This window comes from Cervus canadensis, chromosome 1 (genome assembly GCF_019320065.1).
Source record: "Cervus canadensis isolate Bull #8, Minnesota chromosome 1, ASM1932006v1, whole genome shotgun sequence".
Classification (NCBI taxonomy): Eukaryota; Metazoa; Chordata; class Mammalia; order Artiodactyla; family Cervidae; genus Cervus; species Cervus canadensis.
This window is the reverse complement of record NC_057386.1, coordinates 99,264,615-99,288,231: the sequence shown is the minus strand read 5'-3', so window position 1 is coordinate 99,288,231 and position 23,617 is coordinate 99,264,615. Positions and strand designations below refer to the sequence as shown.

The following is a 23,617-nucleotide window of genomic DNA, read 5'->3' as shown; positions in this document are numbered from 1 at the left end:
CATCATAATATTAATATACACACACACTATATATATATATATCATTATATATTCATATGCACAGTATGCACATTATCATATTCATATACACATCCTATTCACATCCTTATATATTCATACCTATGAACAATCACATCATTATAAGATTCATATCATTATAAAATTCATATACATACACCATTAATATTACTACAATATTCATGTATGCATACTATTCACATCATCATAATATCCATACCTGTGTACTAGTCACATCATTATGATATTCATTCACACATTATGCATACCATCATAATATTTATATACACACTATGCATATCATCATAATATTCATACAGATATACTACACATAACACTTTAATATTCACATGCACACACTATGAATATCATTAACATATTCATACACACACACAATTCACATCATTATAACATACATACCCATGTACTATTCACATCATTATAATAGTCATATACATATACTATATATCACTGTAATATTCATATGCAGACACTATTCATATAACTAGAAATTCATATAAATGTGCTATTCATATCATATATTCAAATACAGGCACTATTCATATTGTATTTATATACATATACTATTAGTACCACTATAATATTCACATACACATATCACTCATATCATATTCATGGACCAGGAGATAAGCGGTTACATCATTCCTTCTGCTGAAAGCAGAGGTGTCAGCATGACCAGTACAGTGAAGGAGGCTGAGAAGCGGTCCTTAACTTCCCTTTTCTACCTTCACAGGTGAACTGCATGCGTGTATGCTAAGTCACTTCAGTCATGTCTAACTCTTTGTGACCCTATGGACTCTAGCCTGACAGGCTCCTCTGTCCATGGGATTCTTTGGCAAGAATACTGGAGTGGGTTGCCATGCCCTCCTCCAGGGGATCTTCCCCACCCAGGGACTGAACCCACATCCCTTATAGCTCCTGCATTGGCAGGTGGGTTCTTTACCACTAGTGCTGCCTGGGAAGTCCCATATGTGAATCAGGTGCAATGAAATCTTTTAAGCTTAACTTGAGAGGGTTTAAGCTTCCCTAGTGGCTCAGACCGTAAAGCGTCTGCCTACAATGCGGGAGGACCCAGGTTTGATCCCTGGGTCAGGAAGATCCCCTGGAGAAGCGAATAGCAACCCACTCCAGTACTCTTGCCTGCAAAATCCCATAGATGGAGGAGCCTGGTAGACTGCAGTCCATGGGGTTGCAAAGAGTTGGACACGACTGAGCGACTTCACTTTCACTTTTCACTTTTGAGAGGGTTTTGTTATATCTTAATTTACCTTTCTCTGTTAATTGCACAGCAAAACAATAATCATTATGTGAAAGTTTTTGTCTTGATTCATTCTGGCAGAAACCTTAGAGGAGAAATCAAATAATACTTAGAAACAATTCCATCCATCAATTAGAAATAAATCCTCAGTCAGCTAATCCAAAGTCAGACTTTGTATCTCTGTCCTACAAAAGCAGAGGAGGTGGCCTATTTAAAGACTGACTTCTTTTTTAAAAAATTAAAAAAAAAATTTAATTGGAGGCTAATTACTTTACAATATTGTGGTTGTTTTTGCCATACATTGACATGAATATTGACATGAATCAGCCATGGGTGTACATGTGTTCCCCATCCTGACCCTCCCTCCCACCTCCCTCCCCATCCCATCCCTCAGGGTCATCCCAGTGCACCAGCCCTGAGCACCCTGCCTCATGCATTGAACCTGGACTGGTGATCTATTTCACATATGATAAAATAACCATGTTTCAATGCTATTCTCTCAAATCATCCCACCCTTGCCTTCTCTCACAGAGTCCAACAGTAAAGACTGACTTCTTTAAGATGTGGTACATATACACTGGAATATTACTTAGCCATAAAAAGAAATGATATTGTGCCATTTGTAGAGATGTGGATGGACCTGGAGACTGTTACACAGAGTGAAGTAAGTCAGAAAATATTGTATATTAATGCATATGTGTGGAATCTAGAAAAATGGCACCTGCCTGCTAAGTCACTTCAGTCGTGTCCAACTCTTTGTGAACCTATGGACTGTAGTCCGTCAGGCTCCTCTGTCCAGAGAATTCTCCAGACAGGAACACTGGAGTGGGTTGCCATGCCCTTCTCAAGGGGATCTGCCCGACCCAAGGATCAAACTCGTGTCTCTTACATCTCCTGCATTGGCAGGCGGGTTCTTTACCATTGGTGCCACCTGGGAAGTTCCAGAAAAATGATAAAGAACCTATTTGTAGAGCAGAAATAGAGACTGAGACATAGAGAACAAATGTATGGACAACAAAGGGGAAAGGCAAGGATGGGAGATTGGTACTGACATTCACACACTATTGATGTGGTGGTGGTTTAGTTGCTAAGTCATGTCTGACCCTTGAGAACCCCATGAGCTGTGAAGTGCCACGCTCCTCTGTCCATGGGATCTTCCAGGCAAGAGCACTGGAATGGATTGCTACTTCCTTTTCCAGATTTCCTCCCAACCCAGGGACTGAGCCTGGGTCTCCTACACTGCAGATAGATTCTTTACCACTGAGGCTCCAGGGAAGCCCTACGCTATTGATACTATGTATAAAATAGATAATTAATGAAAGCATACTGTATAGTACAGGGGGAAAAAAAGAAGGCACAATTTATTTGTAGGACATATATTAAGTTAACCTTAAAAATGCATTCTACCCAAAGCAATCTATAGATTCAATGCAATCCCTATCAAGCTACCAATGGTATTTTTCACAGAACTAGAACAAATAATTTCACAATTTGTATGGAAATACAAAAAACCTCGAATAGCCAAAGTAATCTTGAGAAAGAAGAATGGAACTGGAGGAATCAACCTGCCTGACTTCAGACTCTACTACAAAGCCACAGTCATCAAGACAGTATGGTACAGGCACAAAGACAGAAGTATAGATCAATGGAACAGAATAGAAAGCCCAGAGATAAATCCACGAACCTATGGACACCTTATCTTTGACAAAGGAGGCAAGGATATACAATGGAAAAAAGACAACCTCTTTAACAAGTGGTGCTGGGAAAACTGGTCAACCACTTGTAAAAGAATGAAACTAGAACACTTTCTAACACCATACACAAAAATAAACTCAAAATGGATTAAAGATCTAAATGTAAGACCAGAAACTATAAAACTCCTAGAGGAGAACATAGGCAAAACACTCTCCGACATAAATCACAGCAAGATCCTCTATGACCCACCTCCCAGAATATTGGAAATAAAAGCAAAACTAAACAAATGGGACCTAATGAAACTTAAAAGCTTTTGCACTACAAAGGAAACTATAAGTAAGGTGAAAAGACAGCCCTCAGATTGGGAGAAAATAATAGCAAATGAAGCAAAAGACAAAAGATTAATCTCAAAAATATACAAGCAACTCCTGCAGCTCAATTCCAGAAAAATAAATGACCCAATCAAAAAATGGGCCAAAGAACTAAACAGACATTTCTCCAAAGAAGACATACAGATGGCTAACAAACACATGAAAAGATGCTCAACATCACTCATTATTAGAGAAATGCAAATCAAAACCACAATGAGGTACCATTACACGCCAGTCAGGATGGCTGCTATCCAAAAGTCTACAAGCAATAAATGCTGGAGAGGGTGTGGAGAAAAGGGAACCCTCTTACACTGTTGGTGGGAATGCAAACTAGTACAGCCACTATGGAAAACAGTGTGGAGATTCCTTAAAAAACTGGAAATAGAACTGCCATATGACCCAGCAATCCCACTTCTGGGCATACACACTGAGGAACCAGATCTGAAAGAGACACGTGCACCCCAATGTTCATCACAGCACTGTTTATAATAGCCAGGACATGGAAGCAACCTAAATGCCCATCAGCAGATGAATGGATAAGGAAGCTGTGGTACATATACACCATGGAATATTACTCAGCCGTTAAAAAGAATTCATTTGAACCAGTCCTAATGAGATGGATGAAACTGGAGCCCCTTATACAGAGTGAAGTAAGCCAGAAAGATAAAGAACATTACAGCATACTAACACATATATATGGAATTTAGAAAGATGGTAACGATAACCCTATATGCAAAACAGAAAAAGAGACACAGAAATACAGAACAGACTATTGAACTCTGTGGGAGAATGTGAGGGTGGGATATTTCAAAAGAACAGCATGTATACTATCTATGGTGAAACAGATCCCCAGCCCAGGTGGGATGCATGAGACAAGTGCTCGGGCCTGGTGCACTGGGAAGACACAGAGGAATCGGGTGGAGAGGGAGGTGGGAGGGGGAATCGGGATGGGGAATACGCGTAAATCTATGGCTGATTCATATCAATGTATGACAAAACCCACTGAAATGTTGTGAAGTAATTAGCCTCCAACTAATAAAAAATTAAAAAAAAATGCATTCCAATTCACATCAGGTGCAGACAAATAAAATTTGATTCCACTTATATGAGGAACATAGAACAGTCAAATGCACAGACTCTGAAACTACTTTGGTAGAGGTTAGGGATTGGGGGGGTGGCGGCGGAGAGGGCAAATGGTGCAGTATTTAATGGGGACAGAGTTTCAGTTTAGGAAGGAGAAAACATTCCAGAGATGGATGATGCTGAGATCTGCACACAATGTGAATGTAATTAGTGCCACTGAACTTTACAGCTAAATATGGTCAAAATAGCATATAATAGCATTTTTTACATATTTTGTGACTTTTACCACAGTAAAAAATATTTAAAAGAAATTAAAGGTTGAATTCTTTAGAAGGCAGGCTGTCCACTAAGTGGAACACAGTCTAGCTCCCCAAGAGTCACAGCTAAAGGAACTGAGGAAAGCATGCCATTTGAAAGCTCATAAAGCAAAATAATAATAATAATAATTTAATACTGAAGATACAACTACCGAACAAGCCCAATAAAATATTGAATATGCTAAGAAAAGAAAGACCAGTGCAGAGTATCTAAGACTTGTCCACGTAGAAATCTTTTATTATTAATGATTGGTGCTGTATTGCTCTTGCTTGGTTTTTCTTTTGGGGGTGAAATGATACAGATGGATTACTAGATAGCTAGCTAGTCATATGGGTATTTCTTTGGTCACAGAAGTTATCCATGTGTAAGTCACTGTGCCAGTTGGACAGGCAGGAGGCTTCAGCATTGCCCTGAGGGAAGACACAACAGGAGCTGAAAATAAAGACTAGGCCCAGAGCAGGGCGCTCAGATATCCCCCAAATTCTCATGGAGTGCAGACTCTCAGAACCTTCCAGAATAAACGCAGGAAAGTCAGAGCTGGGCAATCAACAGGGAAGGTGGGAGAAGGAACGCAGGCAAGGGAGGGAGGTGCTGGGAGTCGGGCGGCGAGGTAAGACAGGGAACAGATATAGAGGGCTGGAGACGCAGCACTGGGTGAGTTGACATGGTTCTGGGAGCTACAGGATCCGTTCTTCCTCTGCTGGAATGTTGATTTTGAACATTTCAAAACACAAAATCAAAACATCTCATTAGCCAAGGGCAGAGTCCCTTGATCTCAGACTTGGTCACATCCCCACCCTTCATTTTCAGCCCTCTTGGAAATGATGACTTTTTTCTAAGTTACAAAAGTAATTGCTACAGAGGTCAAAGGATGACGAAACTATAAATTATGCCACTGAGCTCACTATACTCAGAAGAGTGGCTTGAAGGGGCACAGGCAAAGTCTTCACTCTAAAGAAAGCTTCATTCTGCGGCCAGAAGTGCAGGTAAGGAAAACTATAAGTGAACATTTGAAAGCTGCACTTAACTCCTTTTGGGTCTTAACACCAAGAGAGGAGATGGTTATTTTTGCACCATCAGCACTTTCTGATGAATAAAAAGAAAGTTTCGCTTTCAGGAACCATTTCTCCAGCAATACAAATCATCACTTAATTTCAGGATGGGCAAGTAACCCAAATCTTGCAAGCACAGTAACACCTTTTCCTGAAGTGAAGTGAAAGTGCTAGTCACTCAGTCATGTCCGACTCTTGACCCCATGGACTGGAGCCCACCAGGCTTCTTTGTCCGTGGAACTCTCCAGTCAAGAATACTGGAGTGGGTAGGCATTCCCTTCTCCAGGGAATCTTCCCCGCCTGGGGATCAAACCTGGCTCTCCTACATTCCAGGTGGATTCTCTACAGTTTGAGCCAACTGGGAAGTGCAATACCTGCTTCTGGTTCCCCCTAGAGCAACTGGTCCAGGGACAGATACTTGGTTGAAACCAGCCCAATCAAAACTTTTCCAAAGAGGGGTGTGATTCCCAAGGCGGAGGAGGGTGGGGGAGAAGATGGAATGGAGTCCTGGGATTAGCAAATGCAAACTATAACATATAGAATGGATAAACAACAAGGTCCTACTGTATAGGACAGAGAACTATCAATACATTCAATATCCTGTGATAAACTCTAACAGAAAGGAACATGAAAAAGAATGTATACCAACATATAACTGAATCACTTTGCCATACAGCAGAAATTAATGCAACACTGTAAATCAACTAAACTTCAATAAAATTAAAAGAAAAACATTCCAAAAACTTTTGCAGGAAAAGTTCCAGTCTCATTTAAAGATTAGAAGTGCTAACATCTTGGCGCTTTCCTCATTTGCTCAGAGATTTCATGAAAACCAATTGAGATTGAAGCAAGTCCATGGAGGCAGAGAAAGAGACAGAGTTGGTGGCATCATTCAAAACCTGGATGAAGCTCACTCCTGAAATATTCAAGAACAGATCCAAACATTTCTTTTTCAATTGGCTACCAGCTAATTACTTGTGGTTACTTGAAATTAAATAATCTTAAAAGTTACTCTTTTGGTATGAATCCCACTATCTTTCAATTGATGTTATTACCTATTAGGGAAATTTATTCTGTCCTGGCACTCCTGTAGCAGAATTATAGTATTATTCCCAGACTTTATGAAACACTGGTATGTATCCTTGGCTCTTCTCGGAGGCGCTGGAAACCTGACTTTTCCCAATGAAGAGTGAGGAAGGTCATCTCTTTTCTATAACAGAGAGGCCATTCAACATCCTAGATGATTCCATGGTTTGTCTTTAATATAAATATTTTTATTGTCAGGATTCTCTGGTGGCTCGGACAGTAAAGAGTCTGCCTGCAATGCAGGAGACTTGGGTTTGAGTCTCTGGGTCGGGAAGATCCCCTGCAGAAGGGAATGGTTACCCACTCCAGTATTCTGGCCTGGAGAATTCCATGGATAGAAGAGCCTGGCGGGCTACAGTCCATGGGGTTGCACAGAATCAGACACCCCTGAGCAACTAACACTTTCACTGTCTATTGTCAGCAATTCTGAAATTGGTTGTTTGGTTCCTCCCAGACTTGCATCCCTGGGGCAAAAGGGAATGTAGCTTTGAAATAAAAAGCATTGATCCCAGGGTAGAGTTCCTTTAAAAAAAAAAAAATATTGGCATGTAGCTGATTTACAATGTTATGTTAGTTTCAGGCATACAGCAAAGTGAATCAATGATGCATATACATATATCCACTCTTTTTCTGATTCTTTTCCTATGTAGGTCATTATAGAGCACTGAATAGAGTTCCCAGTGCTATCCAGTAGGTTCTTATTGGCTATTTTATATATAGTAGTACGCAAATGTCAATCCCAGTCTCCCAGTTTATCCTTCCCCCCCTTTCTCCTCTAGTAACCATAGGTTTGTTTTCTATATCTGTGGCTCTATTTCCATTTTATAAATAAGTTCATTTGTAGCACTTTAAAAAAATAAAGCATGTAAGCAATATCACATGGTATTTGTCTTTCTTTGCACTCACATGTGTGGGCATACTCCCCCTCTCTCCCCACCCCTCCACTCATATGGAGCTTTCACAAGGAAGGAGGGGTGGGAAGAGAGAAATGTGCTTTCTGTGATAAGACCATGCAGAAAATAGTGAGCCAAGAGTAGGTCTGAGGAAATCTCAACAAGAGAACTTTGTGTTTGAAAATAACACAATTTCTTCAACTGTTCTAAGTGCCTTTATTAAAGTCTCCTCCAACCTATTTTGCATGGCTTTGGCCATATTCACTTCCTTAACTATAGATTGGTCCACGCTCTGTTCTGCAACAAAACCCTCAGCTTCTGAGAGCAAGAGAAGGGGGTCCAAATCCATTGGCTGGGGGTTCACAGGTGGACCCTGCCACCAGGACAGTCACATCCCTGCCTCATCTCCAGGGCATCTCATCACGGGCAGATTATTCCCCACTTTTACCAGTTTAAATCTGTCTGGAGGACTCATTCCTCTTTAAAATTCTTCTAATTTTAACCAGCTCTTACTGAGTACCCACTAAGTCCTGGTCAGCTAGTGATGTTTTAGCTGTTTTTTAGGCTGGACACACGCAGTATTCCAGTCCTTCTGGATGGTAACTCATTACTTTCCAGTCATGACAGGTGCTGGAGGAGACCCTACGTTTGCCCTTGTGGTCTCCTCCAGTGAACCCGCCCCATTTGCCCCAAACAGCAGTGACCAGTGTAGGCAACCAGGCTGCACATGACTGGCACAGACAGACCTTCAGGAAAGTCTCGGGGACAGATAATAAATGCTCCAAGCAAACCTGGGTCCCTTACCCCTTGCCAGTGGTTGAGGCAGGCACTCCCCATACCATCACCTATGTGTGTGCTACTTGCTAAGTTGCTTCAGCCATGTTTGACTCTTTGCAAGCCCACGAACTGTAGCCCACCAGGCTCCTCTGTCCCTGCGGATTCTCTAGGCAAAAATACTGGAGTGGGTTGCCATGCCCTCCTCCAGGGGATCTTCTTGACCCAAGGATTGAACCCGCGTTTCTTATGTCTCCTGCATTGGCAGGCAGGTTCTTTACCACTAGTACCACCTGGGAAGCCTACCATCACCTATAATATTAGGCGAAAGTCCTGGGTGTTCATTGGAAGGACTGATGTTGAAGCTGAAACTCCAAAACTTTGGCCACCTCATGCGAAGAGCTGACTCATTTGAAAAGACCCTGATGCTGGGAAAGATTGAGGGCAGGAGGAGAAGGGGACAACAGAGGATGAGATGGTTGGATGGCATCACTGACTCAATGGACATGAGTTTGGGTAGACTCCGGGAGTTGGTGATGGACAGGGAGGCCTGTCCCTCCCTGTGATAGACAGGTGACGGACAGGAGGCGTGCTGCGGTTCATAGGGTCGCAAGGAGTTGGACACGACTGAGCAACTGAACTGAACTGAACTGAACCTGATCTCACAGCAAGACTCCCACAGGGCACCTTAAAAAGGCACAGACATTTTTCTCTCACCTAATTGTTTCTGGCAATCCTAAACAAGACCAGAATGCCAAATTGGAGGTCCATGCTCAGCTAGTCATTCTGAGCCCCAGTTCTGCAGACTCAGGCTGGGAATTAGGTATGTATGCAACTGATTTCATGGGGTGCCTTTGGATGTCTCAGAGCTAAAATCACAGGTCATTTACGCCAAATATTGACTAATGCTTTTTCCTTTCCTTCACCATTTTAAGGGGCTCATGAAAACATTCTGCTTGAAAACTAAATTCTTAGGACACACATTGATGGGTTTCCAAGGTCATGAATGGCTAAATGTATTGTTTTCCTTTATTTCAGTTGTATGGCAATGAAACTATGAGATAACTTTATTCCTTTTCACAAAATACCTTTTTTCCTTAAAATTTTATCACCTAGGGCTTGCATTGTCATTGTAAAATTAATGTAAGAAATCTATCATATGCTTCAAAGTTACATCTAATATGGGGAAATATTAAAAAATAGTTCTGAAAAAAATGAGTTTTCGAGGTCTGCATGGGACGCTTGATTTGTGCATCCAATTTCTCCATAACAAATTAATAATAATTATTTATAGACTATGGCTAATAAAGTACACAGCTATAATCTGACTTAGAAGATGGTCAACAAAGCAATCTAAACACAATCAGTTATAGTCATAACTGTGCTCTATGTTTCCCATCTTCCGAGACTGGTGGCATTTCATTTTAATTGTCTGTTTACTTGTCTGTGTCTAAACAGATTATGAGCTACTTGAGGACACAAGTTACCTCCTCTTCACCTCTGCCCCACAACCCCCCACACACACCTTCCACAGGGCTCAGCAAATGCCTACTGGATTGACAGTAAATAGATGAGCAAATCAAAATGCCACATCAATTCTATTATGAATAGCAGGAAGTGAGGAAAATGTCCAAAATATTTTTTTTTCATTTTAAAAGAAACTAACAATTTTGATCATCTTAAATTCTAAATATTAAAAAATGTGTTCATTTAGTAAATTTAGCATTTTTAATCATTCACATTTTCCCACACTGGATGATAGCATTTCTTCTTTTTTTTTTTTTTGGATGATAGCGTTTCTTCCAAAAGAAATTCAGCTGTTTTAGTGGAAAAGAGCCACTATTTTTTTAAACTGATTGCAGTTGACTGACAATGTTGTGCTAATTTCTGCTATACAGCAAAATGATTCAGTTATACAGAGGCACTGTTGGGCACCCCATTCTCTTCCACACTCTGTCCCTTATGGTCTTTCTCTTTGTAAAATATAATGTACCCCCAATCTGTAAAAATTGTTTACATCAGATTAACAAACAAAAAAAAAAATTTTAAGACTTTTCCACTAAAAGAGTTCCTTCTTAAGGATACCATGTGTCACTCACATAAGAACCACACACGCACAGACAATAGTGAAAGACAAGACATATTTTGGCACTTTTTACACCAAGTGTGTACACGTGCACGCACACACACACACCACCCCTCCACTCTCATTCCACACCAGTACCCTCCACCATGTTGCCTGTACATCTTCTCAGGCTAGAAAATCAAGAAAACCTAACTTGCCTCTGACTTGCTTTGTTCTCAGTAGTAATGCCAACCCTCAGTAGCATAAAAACACAACTCCCTTTGTCTCTTTCTCTCTCTTTTTTACATAAAAGACGATTTGAGAAGCCAGGTAGGTCATGGGGGTAAAAGTCACACACCTCATCCTACTACCCTGTTTTAAAAATGCCACTAAAACAGTGAATCATATTTTCTGGCTTCTCCTATGATCCAGACTTGAGAGAACATTGACACTGGGGCAGTTTAAATTCTGGAGGTGCATTTTATCCAGGACACATCTATATGTTAGTTCTCCAGTCCTGTCATGGAGAAGAGTCCATCTGGCCATTTTAAAAAATTCAACTTTGAACTTGAGCCTGAGAATACTATGTCTTGTTAGGAGGGACTTGGTTTTGCTGGAAACAGTGCAACTTCCAGCTCTGTGGTGGACAAAGTCAGGCAGAGAAACTCCTCTTGGTATGTTACAACAAAAACTGCTGAAGAAACGATCAAAAGAAAACCATTGTTTTTCAAGCAGTACTGAACCATCAAGAAAATAAAATTCTCTGAAGTACAAACAAGAAAAGAAACCAAGAGTTCGGTGAGGTGAATACACTCTGGGCCCTGTAGGCATCTGCTGAGCCTATGTGCAAGGGCAATGGATGGCTGTGGTGGGAGGTTAATGGGTCACAAGTAGTCCAGGACCCAAGTTGGGCTGGACCCTTGCTCCATCCTTTCCTGTCACTCTGAAAAATCTACCCCTTGAGGGCAGACTACAGCTATATGTCAACAATTAACCTGATGGATAACTTCTCAACAGCCATAGACAGTGGGTGGCATCTTCACATTGTTGAGAAAACATAAGCACACAACCAAAAATCCTATATCCTGTCTGACCGACTTCCAAGAATGAAGGTGAAATAGAGGAATTTGCAAATACATAAGACCTGAGTATTTGCTACCAACTTCACTTAAGAGACTTTTAAAAAGGCAATTCTTAAATAAGCAAAATAATCCTATCACCAAAATTCTGAAATTCAAGAAGCAATTATTGGCACCAAAGGTAAGCACATAGAATAGCTAAAGAATGATTAATTATATCAAATAACAATAACAAATGTTTTACTTATGACTTTAAAAAATACAAAACTAATATTCTCAGGAACAAACACATACCAATCAGGAGTGGACAATAAGGATGAAACCACCCAGCTAAGTGGTTACAGTAAGAGGGCGTCACTATTTTATGGTCTTCATTATTTCCAAGGTAAATAACTTTACTGTTCACCACAAGAACTTCCCCCAAAGAACCAGTAACTCCTTCAACTGAAAGCATCAGCAGTTACTATCTAGCACTGTGGAACTCAAGCCTAAAATCCCTGCCTTGCTTCCATCAATTTTGATGCTTTTGTTGTTTTTCATTTATTTTTATTAGTTGGAGGCTAATTACTTTACTGCAAATTAGTATAGCCGCTATGGAGAACAGTGTGGAGATTTCTTAAAAAACTGGAAATAGAACTGCCATATGACCCAGCAATCCCAATTCTGGACATACACACCAAGGAAACCAGATCTGAAAGAGACATGTGCACCCCAATGTTCATCGCAGCACTGTTTATAATAGCCAGGACATGGAAGCAACCTAGATGCCCATCAGCAGATGAATGGATAAGGAAGCTGTGGTACATATACACCATGGAATATTACTCAGCCATTAAAAAGAATTCATTTGAATCAGTTCTAATGAGATGGATGAAACTGGAGCCCATTATACAGAGTGAAGTAAGCCAGAAAGATAAAGACCATTACAGTATACTAACGCTTCCATCAATTTTGAACTATTATGTCCGGATTTTTACCCGACTCTTAATCCATTCTAAGGCAGATAAATCCATTCTAAACCAAACTTCAAATCCTCAACAAAGTCTGGTTTTGAGTTTCCTCCCTAGACCCGCTGGAGCTATCAAGGTGATCATCCCTGTCACTATGCTGAGCAACAGGAGTGGTTCTGTGTTACTAGCTTAGTGAGCTGAGCAGGGAGCCAGCGTTCCAGGGCAGTTCAAATGTTCTCAGGTAATTTTCTGTTTGAGGAAGTCAGGTAAACATGAGCTAGCCTTCCATATGGAGTTCCATATGCATTTCTAAGGTAGCCATCTCAACGCGGAACTTGGTGCACACTTCTAGCGTAAATTATTGACAGTAGAAAAGAAAAATGGGATGAGAAGACAAATTAAATGAATGCAAAAGAGGAAAGGGAGAAACAGCAACATGAGGGTAAATGGAACGCACAGAATAAACAGCAGCACTGAATCTAAGTATGCAGAATCAGAACCCATGTGCTAAATTAAGTACCTAAGCGATAATAATACAAAGGTTTTCTTAAATATGCTCATGATGAGATTTTTATATCAGACAAGCCATTCTGTGTTAACATTCTTTTTGTAAAATTGGAGTCAAGTAGCTTCACAATGTTGTAGTCTGGTTTCTGCTGTATAGTAAAGTGAATCAGCTATACATATATTTATATAGCCCCTCTTTTTGGAGTTTCTTTCCCAATTAGGTCTCCACAGAGCACTGAGTATTAGGTTCTCATTAGCTATCTATTTTATACATAGTAGTGGATATATGTTAATCCCAAATATAAAGCTTTTTAACTGAATTTTTCCTTTTTAAAGTTGCTTATGTTCCTCTCACAAGAGACAAACAAAAGTCACACGCACACACATGCGCGCGTGTGCACAAAGGCACAGGAAAATTCCAAGTAGAAGAATGGAAAGAGTGTCATGCAAATAACCACCATGATTACCTGATGCAGTTATATCAATATTAGACACAACAGACTCTGAAGTCAAAACAAGACATTAAAAAAGATTAAACAAGGTCAGGTACCTGAGCGTGCATGAGCCAACTGGGACAATTTAAAAACATATAAAAACAAAAGTGGATGCTCTACAAGATGAAACTGACAAATATTTTTATTCTCTATTAGGGGAATTTGACATGTATCTCTTGGGAATTGTTACATCAGAAAAAAAAAAAACCAAACCAAAATCAGGAAAGATACAGATGTTGTGATCAGCACAACTGCCAAAATTGATGTAACGTACATAACATGCAGTGTTGTACCCACAATGGAAGAATAGTACATTTGGAAACTTAAAAAACCTCATGTCAGGGAAGTCAAGTCTTAAATTTCAAATAATCATGGACAGATGGGCCATATTGTTTATCCAAAACACAATTAATTTAGAAATCTACAATAAAAAATACATTAAAAAAGCCTCATGCACTTAACATGAAAAATGAACGATATAGTTCTATATGATCTATAGTTTAAAAGAAGAAAATGATGGATGTTATAAAACTTCCTCAAATGGACAAAAATAAAATTACCACATTATCAAACTTGGCAAGATGTAGGAAACACAGGACTGAGAAAGCAAAATCATGTTGTGGATATGCAATAAGCGAGCAGTGTGAACAGTCAGAAGCACTCTACAGAATGTCACCTATAGAACATTCTGGCCAGGATCTTTCAGCAGGACTTAATTATGAAGACACACACAGACATGAAATTGAGAGACATTCCACCGAACAAATGGGCTGGATTGTTCACAAATATCAATGTCATGAAAACCAAGAAAAGGCAAGAAAAGATTGCTGATAACCAATCAGAATCACTGATTGATTGTTGAGTCATAAAATGATAAGAGAAAAAGAATATAGAGAAGTGATAACATTTTGGGATCATAGGAAACAATGGAAAATCAACTATGCATTGGGTAATAGTTTTATATTAATGCTACATTTTTTGCATGTGACACTGGTTTTGAAAACACACAGGAAATACCCTAGTTTTTAGGTGACACATGGTGAAGTATAAAATGTCATTATGTCTGGAACTTATTTTTGAAAGTTGCATTAAAAGAATAAAAAACGTTTCTCAAGGGGGAAATGCCTTTTAGAAAGGTAAGAAACAACAATAACAAAATACTTCAAATAATATAAGAAAATTTCATCAATATGACACTCAATTTTGATGTGTAACAACAAAAGTTCTACTTTCAGGGGCCAAATATGAAACAATTTCAACAATAAAGTAAATAAAAATAGACTGGCTTATAACACATAAAATAAATCTCTGTGAGTCTATACTGATAAAAATGATTGAAGAAATAAAGAGAAAAAGGAAGGAAAGAAGGAAGGGAAGGAAAAGGCATAATTTTCCTTTACTGAAGAATTCCAAATAATATATGTATATATTCCCCTCTCCAGGATGTGTAACAATCACTGTCTGCTGGAACATGGGCTGGTCTTAGTCAGTTCAGCCAGTCGTGTCGCTCAGTCGTGTCCGACTCTGCGACCCCATGAATCGCAGCACGCCAGGCCTCCCTGTTCATCACCAACTCCCAGAGTTTACTCAATTCATGTCCATCGAGTTGGTGATGCCATCCAACCATCTCATCCTCTCTCGCCCCCTTCTCCTCCTGCCCCCAACCCCTCCCAGCATCAGGGTCGTTTCCAATGAGTCAACTCTTCACATGAGGTGGCCAAAGCATTGGAGTTGCAGCTTCAGCATCAGTCCTTCCAATGAACACCCAGGACTGATCTCCTTTAGGATGGACTGGTTGGATCTCCTTGCAGTCCAAGGGACTCTCAAGAGTCTTCTCCAACACCACAGTTCAAAAGCATCAATTTTTCGGCGCTCAGCTTTCTTCACAGTCCAACTCTCATATCCATACATGACCAAATACTAGCATATAAAAGGGAAATGCATTTTCTCACCAGGGGAGAAGCCTGCCTGACCTAAGTGATCACTATGAACAGCATCAGTGATGATGCTGGTAGGAGGCACCTGAGGCGACAACAGGAGAAGAGCATCACATTTCCTGGGAACCCTTCCTCCAAACCCATGACCTCAGCATCTTCATAAGGAAACATCCAGAGAGCCTAAATCGAGGACTCTTACAAAATACCTGACCACTACTCTTCAAAACTGTCAAGGTCATGAAAGACAAAAAAGAAAAACTCACAGATTGGAGGAGACTAAGTAAGGTCTGAGGAATGAATACAATCATCATCCTGGAAAGGATCCTGAGCCAGAAAAAGGTCCCAGAGTGAAAAAACCTGCTCCCATCTGTGTAAGCGTGCAGTTCAGTTAGTGGTGTTGTATGAAGTTGGCTTCTTAGGTATGCAAATATGCTGTGATGACATAAGATGTAACTGAGAGGAAACCTAGGGATACGGAAACTCTCTGTATCATCTTTGTAGAACTTTTTAATCTAAAGTTACTCCAAATTTTAAATTTTATCTTTAAAGAAGCACACTATAAAATCAAGAAGCCAGGGGTCCTCTTGTGGTACAGTGATTACGAGTCCATCTGCCACAGCAGGGGACACAGGTTTGATTCCCTGGTCTGGGAGATCCCACATGCCACAGAGCAACTAAGCCTGTGTGCTGAAACTACTGAAGCCCACGTGCCATAGAGCCCAGGCTTCAAAACAAGAGAAGCCACTGCAATGAGAGGCCCGTGCACCACAACTGGAGGAAGCCCACACACAGCAATGAAGAACCAGCACAGTTGAAATTAAAGAAATATAAAAATAAATAAACAAATCTTAAATAAATTCAAGAAGTCAGAGATATATCCTCATGCATTCAATAACATAATCAGAAATAGAAAAGAGAATGTGAAAGAACTGAATGGAAGAAAGAAATCTTTTTCAAAAACCATATTGTTTTTTGGATAAATCTAAATTAATTTCCAGAATAATTATTAAACAAAGATCTTAGGAAGTTTGCAAGATGTAAGATCAACACTAAAAAACGGATTGCATTTCTTTATAACAGCAATACACAATTAGAAATGTAATTTTTAAAAAGGGATTTTAGCAGCTGCCTATAAAGACCATAAGAACAATATTGCATAGAAACCTGGAATATTAGGTCCAGTGAAGTGAAAGTCAGTCGTGTCCGACTCTGTGTGACCCCATGGACTATACAGTCCATGGAATTCTCTAGGCCAGAATATTGGCGAGGGTAGCCTTTCCCTTCTCCAGTGGATCTTCCCAACCCAGGGATCGAACCCAGGTCTCCTACATTGCAGGCAGATTCTTTACCAGCTGAGCCACAAGGGAATTGAATGTGGTCAAGCAGGAGATAGCAAGATTGAACATCGCAATCTAAGGAATCAGAGAACTAAGATGGACAGGAATGGACAAATTTAATTCAGATGACCATTGTATCTACTATGTGGGCAAGAACCCTTTAGAAGAAATGGAGTAGCCCTCATAGTCAACAAAATACAGTACTTGGGAGTGATTTAAAAAATGACAGAATAATCTTTTGTTTCCAAAGCAAACCATTCAACATCACAGTAATCCAAGTCTATGCCCCAACCACTGATGCCGAAGAAGCTAAAGTTGACTGATTCTAAAAGACCTACAACACCTAGAACCAACAACAACAACAACACAAAGATGTCCTTTAAATCACAGGGGACTGGATGTCCTTTAAATCATAGTAGGAAGTCAAGAGATACTTGGAGTAACAGGCACGTTTGGCCTTGAAGTACAAAATGAAGCAGGGCAAAGGCTAACAGAGTTTTGCCTAGAGAACATGCTGATAATAGCAAACACCCTTTTCCAACAATGCAAGAGACAACTCTACACATGTACACACCAGATGGTCAATACAGAAATCAGACTTATCATGCTCTTTGCAGCCAAAGATGGAGAAGCTCTATACAGTCAGCAAAAACAAGACCTGGAAAAAAAAAAAAAGAAAACAAGACCTGGAGCTGACCGTGAATCAGATCATGAACTTCTCATTGGAAGATTTTCAGACTTAAATTGAAGAAAGTAGGGAAAACCACTAGACCATACAGGTATGACCTAAATCAAATCCCATATGATTATACAGTGGATGTGACGAATAGATTCAGGAGATTAGACGTGGTAGACAAAGTGCTTGAAGAACCATGGACAGAGGTTCACAACATTGTATAGCAGGCAGTAATTAAAACCATCTCAAAGAAAAAGGAATGCAAGATGGCAAAGATGTTGTCTGAGGAGGCTTTAAAAATAACAGAGAAGAGAAGAGAAGAGAAAGGGTAAGATATACCCAACTGAATGCAGAGTTCAAGAGAAAAGAGAGATAAGGCCTTCTTCAACAAACAATGCAAAGAAATCGAGGAAAACAACAGAATGGGAAAGACTGGAGATTTCTTCAAGAAAATTGGTGATATCAAGGGAATACTTCATGGAAGGATGGGCAAAATAAAGGACAGAAACAGGAAGGACCTAAAAAAAGCAGAAGAGATTAAGAAGAAGTGGCAAGAATACACAGAAGAACTACACAAAAAATGTCTTTATGACCCTGATAATTGCAATGGTGGGGTCACACAGCCAGATATCCTGGAGTGTGAAATCAAGTGGGCCTTAGGTAGCATAACTATGAACAGAACTACTGGAGGTGATGAAATTCCAGCTGAGCTGTTTCAAATCTTGTAAGATGATGATGTGCAAGTGCTGCGTTCAGTATATCAGCAAATTTGGAAAACTTAGCAGTGGCCACAGGACTGGAAAAGGTCAGTTTTCATTCCAATCCCAAAGAAGGGCAATGCCAAATAATGTTCAAACTATGGTACAATTGTCCTCATTTCATATGCTAGCAAAGTTATGCTCAAAGTCATTCAAGCTAGGCTTCAGCAGTATGTGAACCAAGTTCTTCTAGATGTACAAGCTAGATTTAGAAAAGGCAGAGGAACCAGAGATCAAATTGCCAATATTCAGCTGGATCGTGGAAAAAGCAAGAGAATTCCAGAAAAACATCTACTTCTGCTTCATTAACTATTCTGAAGCCTTTGACTGTCTGGATCACAACAAACTGTAGAAATTCTTAATGAGATGGGAATACCAGACCACGTTACTTGTCTCCTGAGAAACCTGTATGCAGGAAGCAACAGTTAGAACTGGACATGAAACAACTGACTGGTTCTAAATTTGGAAGGAGTATGACAAGGCTGTATATTGTTACCCTGTTTATTTAACTTCTATGCAGAGTATACTATGCTAAATGTCAGGCTGGATGAAGCATAGCCGCAATCAAGATTGCTGGCAGAAATATCAACAACCTCAGATATGCAGATGATATCACTCTAATGGTAGGTAGAAAGTCAAGAGGAATAAAGGGCCTCTTGATGAGGATGGGAGAGAAGAGTGAAAAATCTGGCTTAAAACTCAACATTCAAAAAATGAAGATTGTGGCATTCTGTCCCATCACTTCATAGCAAATAGAAAGGGAAAAGCAATGACAGATTTTATATTTTTCAGCTCCAAAATCACTGGGAACAGTAACTACAGCCATGAAATTAAAAGATGTTTGCTCTTTGGAAGGAAAGCTATGACAAACCTAGACAGTGTATTAAAAATCAGAGACATCACTTTTCCAACAAAGGTCCATCTAGTCAAATCGACGGCTTTTCCAGTAGTCATGTACGGATGTAAGAGCTGGACCATACAGAAAGCTGAGTGCCAATGAATTGATGCTTCTGAATTGTGTTGCTGGAGAAGACTCTCGAGTGTCCCTTGGACTGCAAGGAGATCAAACCAGTCAATCCTAAAGGAAATCAATCCTGAATATTCTTTGGAAGGACTGCTGCTGAAGCTGAAGCTCTAATATTTTGGCTACCTGATACAAAGATATGACTCATTAGAAAAGTGCCTGATGTTGGGAAAGATCGAAGGAAAAAGGAGAAGGGGGCAGCAGAGTATGAGATGGTTAGATAGCACCACCAACTCAATGGACATGAATTTGAGCAATATCTGGGAGACAGTGGAGGACAAAGGAGGCTGGCATGCTACAGTGCATGGGGTCACAAAGAGTTGGAGATGACTTAGCAAATGAACAACCACATAGAGATCACAGAAATAAATCTAAATAACGGTGCATCACATTTCTATAAAGAATAGTTTAAAACTGTACAGACAAAAACAATACCTAGATAGCTGCAGATGCATAAAATTCTCAACGACAGAAAGATTCTTCTCTATAAGTATGTCAATTCTTTGCAGAATGATTTGTAGATGCAACACAATTTCAATGAAATTGCAACAGGAGGCTTCAAGGAACTTGTTTGTAAAAAAAAATAGTGAAAAGTAAAATACTGAGGATGCTCCAAAAGGAGGAAAACAAAGTGAGTTCCCTATCACCTGGCTTCTATAATGCCACTGTAATTAAGGGAGTATCAATTTGGTACACAGATGGACACAATAAAGCCAGAGAACAGAATAGAGAACCCAGAAACAGACCACATCAGATACAAAATCTGACCTGCAAGTTAGCTGGCTTTGCACATCATCGGAGGAAAGTGTGACTGCTAAATATACAGTGTCAGGACACTATCAGATGCCCTGGTGTAAAACCTTGCATAGACAAAATAAATTACAGATGGATTAAGGACTTAAATATGAAAACCAAAATTTAAATAACCAAAGAGTTCAGTAAAATCTGGGCAAAAGTCACGAGCAGGCATTTCACAGTAAAGGATTTCTGAGCAGCCAGTAACAATACGAACATTTTCAACCTCATTGGTAGGAAGGAGAAACAAAATTTTACATTAAGGTACAATTTTATACATTTCCTTCTACCCAGAATTAAATAAGTACCAGCTCAAGAGGTTGGAGAGAATGCAGAAAAATAAATTTCACATATTGTTGGTAGAACTGTAAACTGGTCACTTTTAGAAATAATTTAACTCTACCTCATAAAGCTAAAAAATATTAACGTCTTAAGAACGTAATACCATTGTTAGCTATAAATGCCAAGAAAGATTTCTTGCAGTTTTGGACAAGAAAAGCTGGAAGTAAGCCAAGCATTCATCAAAGCAGAAGAGAAAAGAAAGGCTGCCTAATTATATAATGGATACTGTACCTCATGGAAGGCAAATGTTACAATCTCTCTGAGTCCACATGAACTTGAAAAACCTTATATTGCTGAGTTCTGCTGTTTTCACATGCACATCGTCATAAAAGTAAACACATAGTATAATCACGTTGATAGATAACTTCAAAACAGATAAAAATAAATTTAAATTTATAGGATAATATATAGGGAGATACATACACATGATAAAATTATTTTAAAAATTGAGAAATCAGGTTTACAAAATTAGGAAAATGATTTATGTTTGCAAGAATAATAAGAAGGTACATCAAGAAGGTACAAAGAGAAAGGATTTCAGAACTATTGGAAGAGTTCAGTTCAGTGCAGTTCAGTCACTCAGTCGTGTCTGACTCTTTGCGACCCCATGAACTGCAGCATGCCAGGACTCCCTGTCCATCACCAACTCCAGGAGTTTACTCAAACTCATGTCCATCGAGTCGGGGATGCCATCCAACCACCTCATCCTCTGTTGTCCCCTTCTCCTCCTGCCCTCAATCCCTCCCAGCATCAGGGTCTTTTCCAATGAGTCAGCTCTTCACATCAGGTGGCCAAAGTATTGGAGTTTCAGCTTCAACATCAGTCCTTCCAATGAACACCCAGGATTGACCTCCTTTAGGATGGACTGGTTGGATCTCCTTGCAGTCCAAGGGACTCTCAAGAGTCTTCTCCAACACCACAGTTCAAAAGCATCAATTCTTCTGTGCTCAGCTTTCTTAACTTTTCTTAAATCTCATACTGAATGAAATTGAGTCACAGGCTATGAGGGCATTCTGGACAAGTGTATTTTTATGATCTAACTACTAACATGCATCATACACACACGCATACACACACACACACACACACACACACACACAACGTCACCTCTCCGCTCACACACTCTGCCAGGCCCCCAGGTATAACATGGCCCTCCTGGCACTGACCTGTGGGAATGCAACTCCTACCACTACCATCACCCACCCTTGGTCTGGGAACCTCGAGCCTGCTGTCTGTGGTCAGAGTCCATGAGACTGCTGTAGGTTAACTTGCTACTTTGCAAAGAGGGCCAGATCTTAAACTCTGCAATTTCTACAACATTATGTAATACTTCACATGAAAAGAAGGCAAGAGGTGCAGAAGAGAATGGTGAAAACCACCTCTGTGATTGTTAGGAAAATGGATCTTAGCATGTGTTGAGTTATAAACTATGAATGAGATGCAGGGTCGCTATTTTATTTCTCTAACCCATTTGCTTATCTATAAAATGAAGGGTTGAATAGCACCATCTCCAAAAATAGCTAGAATAACTTCTTGTTTTCCAGGCTTAAGTTTAGAGACAGAAGAGGAAAAAATAACCTGAAATGCGGCTATCCACAGAAAGAAGAAATTGAAAAAAGTAACTACATATATAAAGGTTAAAGATACAAATTGTGATGACAGTAAAGTATAAAGTTTATTTTATCTGTATTGAAATATTTATCTGTAATATACCATAAAGCAAAAATTCTCTTTTAACTTGTATATCAAAGGGAAAATAAAGACCCTCACGAAGAAGCTCAAGTAAAATATTTTCATGATATACAAATGCCAATGAAGTGAAAAATCTTCCATAAGACCACCCAACCTTGACAAGTGTATTCACATAGGATTTAAAGAGTAATATTTGTATGACATACGGTAGGTGGTCTTTTGCATGGGTGAAATACTCCAGCTGACTTTAGTTCATGAAAGTTTCTAGGAGAATTATGATAAATGTCTACCTAGTCAACTATAATGCAAATCTAAATTTCTAATTCTGCTTTCAGAATTGTATTTCTTTCTTAGGATATTCAAACTTCTGAGTCCCGTGTGTATGTCCGTCTGTGTGTGTGTGTGTGTGTGTGTGTGTCTGTGTGTGTGTGTGTGTGTATCTATGTGTGTCCCTATAGGTACTGGATGCTATGGGCAATACATAGCCATGGATACTGTTTTTTCTTTTAATAGCTTATTGTTTATCTTATTGATTTGGTTATGAGGAAGCTTAAATGTAAAATTTTTGGCACTAATGGTCACTCTGGCACAACTTACATTCCTTTATTTGGTTTTTTACTCTATTCTGTATTTTAAATTGCTTTACTGTATACATATTTTTGTGCCATATATTACCTCAAATTATTTTCAGAAGTAGATGGAAACATAGCTTAAACAAGGATGTAAATTTCTTGGATGATCAGAAAAATATAAGAGGACAAAAGATGGCATTTAAAAATCACACCCTCAGAATGAAGCATCTTGAAAAACTGTAACAGTTGTTACTTTGCTGGAATTTCAAGTATGATAACTTACTTGCATATGTCATCTTCTGGGTCTTCAAGCCCAAATCTCTCATCAAATGTGAGCTGTATCCACACATTTTCTTCTACCGCCACTAATCTCCATACCAAGTCCATATTTCTCGGATAAGTGTGAGGAAACCTTGGGCTGTGAATACTTCCATTAGTAGACACAGTAATAATTCTCTCATGCTGGGGATCTTGTACACCTAAAAGTAAAACCAGAAGCGTAGACACACACTTAGAACAGATTTCAAAAATTATGGGTTTCAAAATAACTTCAGAAAAAGAGGTATCCGATACAAGCCCAAAGTCTTCCAGGAACTGTAATTACTAAATGATCTCAACCCTTAAATGACCTTGAAAAAAGAAATGAGGTCAAAGCAGTCGTGTCAATATCCTGTATGGGAATTATCAGCAGTCTACAAAGATAAGAAATTATAAGAAATGTTGCAAGGCTTCTCAGCGACTTGAAAAGGCTAACATAAGTTTTAAATTTCTAAGAGGCGAATACGGTATAAAATACTTTCCAAGTTTATTAGGCATGGCA

The 23,617-nt window shown here is 39.4% G+C and overlaps 1 protein-coding gene across 2 annotated transcripts in view; it reads right to left on the bottom strand.

Annotated features, from left to right (window-relative positions):
• The window catches only part of PDGFC (platelet derived growth factor C), a 242,398-nt gene that overhangs the window by 80,989 nt on the left and 137,792 nt on the right, over nucleotides 1-23,617 (bottom strand). For both annotated transcript variants that reach the window (XM_043487665.1, XM_043487675.1), the window contains one exon: nucleotides 23,081-23,276. In XM_043487665.1, the coding sequence (XP_043343600.1) occupies nucleotides 23,081-23,276 (196 nt within the window). The remainder of the gene's footprint in view (nucleotides 1-23,080; nucleotides 23,277-23,617) is intronic.